Source organism: Penaeus vannamei, chromosome 28 (assembly GCF_042767895.1).
Source record: "Penaeus vannamei isolate JL-2024 chromosome 28, ASM4276789v1, whole genome shotgun sequence".
Lineage (NCBI taxonomy): Eukaryota > Metazoa > Arthropoda > Malacostraca > Decapoda > Penaeidae > Penaeus > Penaeus vannamei.
This window is the reverse complement of record NC_091576.1, coordinates 13183935-13186434: the sequence shown is the minus strand read 5'-3', so window position 1 is coordinate 13186434 and position 2500 is coordinate 13183935. Positions and strand designations below refer to the sequence as shown.

The 2500-nt window shown below is 41.7% G+C and overlaps 1 protein-coding gene across 1 annotated transcript in view; it reads left to right on the top strand.

The window, feature by feature from the left end:
- Positions 1-2022, top strand: part of LOC138867086 (uncharacterized) — a 2731-nt gene extending 709 nt beyond the window's left edge. Inside the window, exon 2 of the mRNA XM_070141526.1 lies at positions 1-2022. This exon is cut by the window's left edge and continues 207 nt beyond it. Within this exon, the coding sequence (XP_069997627.1) occupies positions 1-2022 (2022 nt within the window).
- The last annotated feature ends 478 nt before the right edge of the window (positions 2023-2500 follow it).

The window sequence follows — 2500 nt, the reverse complement described above, 5'->3', positions numbered from 1 at the left end:
ATCTTTCAGGACTATGATAAATTATGTCAACTATTGCTTGTGAAAGAATTTAAGAAATGTGTGCCTGAAAGAATTAGAATTTATTTGAATGAAAGCAGAGTGAATGATTTAGACAGAACAGCTCGTATGGCAGAAGATTTTTCTCTTATACATAAGCCAACTAGTATCGAAGGACAGAGGAAAGATAACTTTACAAAGGGTAATATGTCACCACAATCGTCTCCACCGACAGGTAATATAAATGAATATGAAAAGGGCACGGCCAGCCCTGGCCAGAGGTCCAATGGTAATAAGAGAAGACCCATTAGGTGTTTTAATTGTAATCTTTTGGGGCATACTAAGAGTAATTGTTGGTTTCTTAAAGAGAGACGCTCCAAGGATGTTCCAACAGCTCTTGCCAGTGTTAGGGATTCAGATGATATAAACCTTAATAATAATGTCCACAGTATAGGGAAAGTAAGAGCAGAATTCCGACCCTTTTGTTCAAAGGGGACGGTATCCATGGTCGGTGAAGAAGGTAGCGAGAAGCCTGTGATTGTATTCAGAGATACAGGTTCTTTAATGTCTTTAATGTTAGAAGGTATGCTACCTCTATCAAAGGAATCCTCGGTTGGCGCTAATGCTATATTAGCTGGAATCGAGTGTGGACAAATGAGTGTTCCTCTTCACCGTGTTCATTTAAAATGTGACTATATTGACATGGATATTATAGTCGGAGTAGTGTCTAAGTTTCCTCTTGAAGGGGTTTCATTTATTCTCGCAAATGACCTGGCAAAAGAAAAGGTGTTTTGTGGCATAAATAATCCTATTGTTCTGAGTGCCCCAGATCTGGACTGCAGCAGTGTGCAACTGGATGAGTCGGAGATGTACCCGGCATGTGCGGTTACCAGAGCAATGAGGAGAGTGGTGGAAATGAGTCGTGAGGACGAGAAGAGACAAGGTAGTGTGACCACTGTGAGTGAAAACCAGATTGAAAAACTACAGGTATGTGACGATGTGGAGGAAGACTTTAGTAAGGATTTAAACTCGTTGTTTTGCCATGAATCTGATAACAGTGAGGTTGCGGACGAGCTGAGTACTTGCTCCGTAGAGAGGAAGAATTTAATAGATCAGCAAAAAGTGGATGCGGAATTACGTAAGATTGCTGAGTCAGCTCTGATAGATACCGAAATATCGGATGTTCCCACGGGTTATTATAAGAAGGATGGCATTCTAATGAGGAAATGGAGACCTTCCCATGTGTCTGCTGGGGACGATTGGCTCACGGTGCATCAGACTGTCATACCGCGATCCTATAGGAGACAGATACTGAGCTTAGCTCACGACTCGCCAATGGCAGGACATCTTGGTATTAATAAAACTTGTAATAGGATACAGAAATATTTTTACTGGCCAGGTATGAGGAAAGACGTAGCACTTTACTGTAAGACGTATCATAACTGTCAGGTGGTCGGCAAACCGAATCAGAAAATCACTGCCGCCCCGCTGTACCCGATACCCGCGATGTCTGAGCCATTTAGCAAAGTTATTGTAGACTGTGTGGGTCCTCTTCCGAAGACCAAGGCTGGTAATGTATATCTCTTGACGATAATGTGCCAGACGACTCGCTATCCTGAAGCGATTCCTTTAAGGAAAATAAGTACTTCTGCAATTGTGAAGGCTTTAACTAAATTTTTCACCACGTATGGGTTACCTCAGTTTGTTCAGACAGATCAGGGCAGTAATTTCTTATCTGGGGTCTTTCAACAAACAATGAAACTCTTAGGGATTCAACATCAGATTTCAAGTGCCTATCATCCCGAATCCCAAGGCGCAGTAGAAAGGTTTCACCAAACTCTTAAGAATATGATCAGAACTTACTGCTATGACACAGAAAAAGAGTGGGATGAAGGTATATCCGTGTTACTGTTTGCGGTCAGAGAGTGTGTTCAGGAGTCTTTAGGATTTAGTCCATTCGAACTAGTCTTCGGCCACGAAGTCCGAGGTCCCCTCAGGTTTTTTGAGAGAAAAGTGGTTGAGTAGTGAGGGTAACTCAAACATTTTAAAGTACGTGATGGATTTTCGATGTAGACTAACTAAAGCTTGTGAACTGGCAAGAGCAAATCTAAGTGAGGCCCAGAGACGCATGAAGTCGTGGTACGATAAGAATACTAGACCTCGATCTTTCTCCTCAGGGGATAAAGTGCTGGTCTTCTTACCTGTGCCTGGCCATCGCTAAAAGCACGGTACTTTGGTCCTTATGTCGTAGAGAGAAAGATTAGTAACTTCAACTATGTTGTACAAACTCCTGGTAGACGTAAGAAGTCGCGATTGTGTCACATTAATCAGATGAGACCATATTTTGAACGTAATGATTTTCCTATGAGTGAAAATAAGGGTGAAAGTGCAGAAATTCTGGTGACTCAAATTATAGACATTGTGAAAGCATGTAATGAGAAGGATGATGATTCTCTAGATAGTGTGCCTCACTCTAAATTGTGTAACTCAGAAATTTTGAATG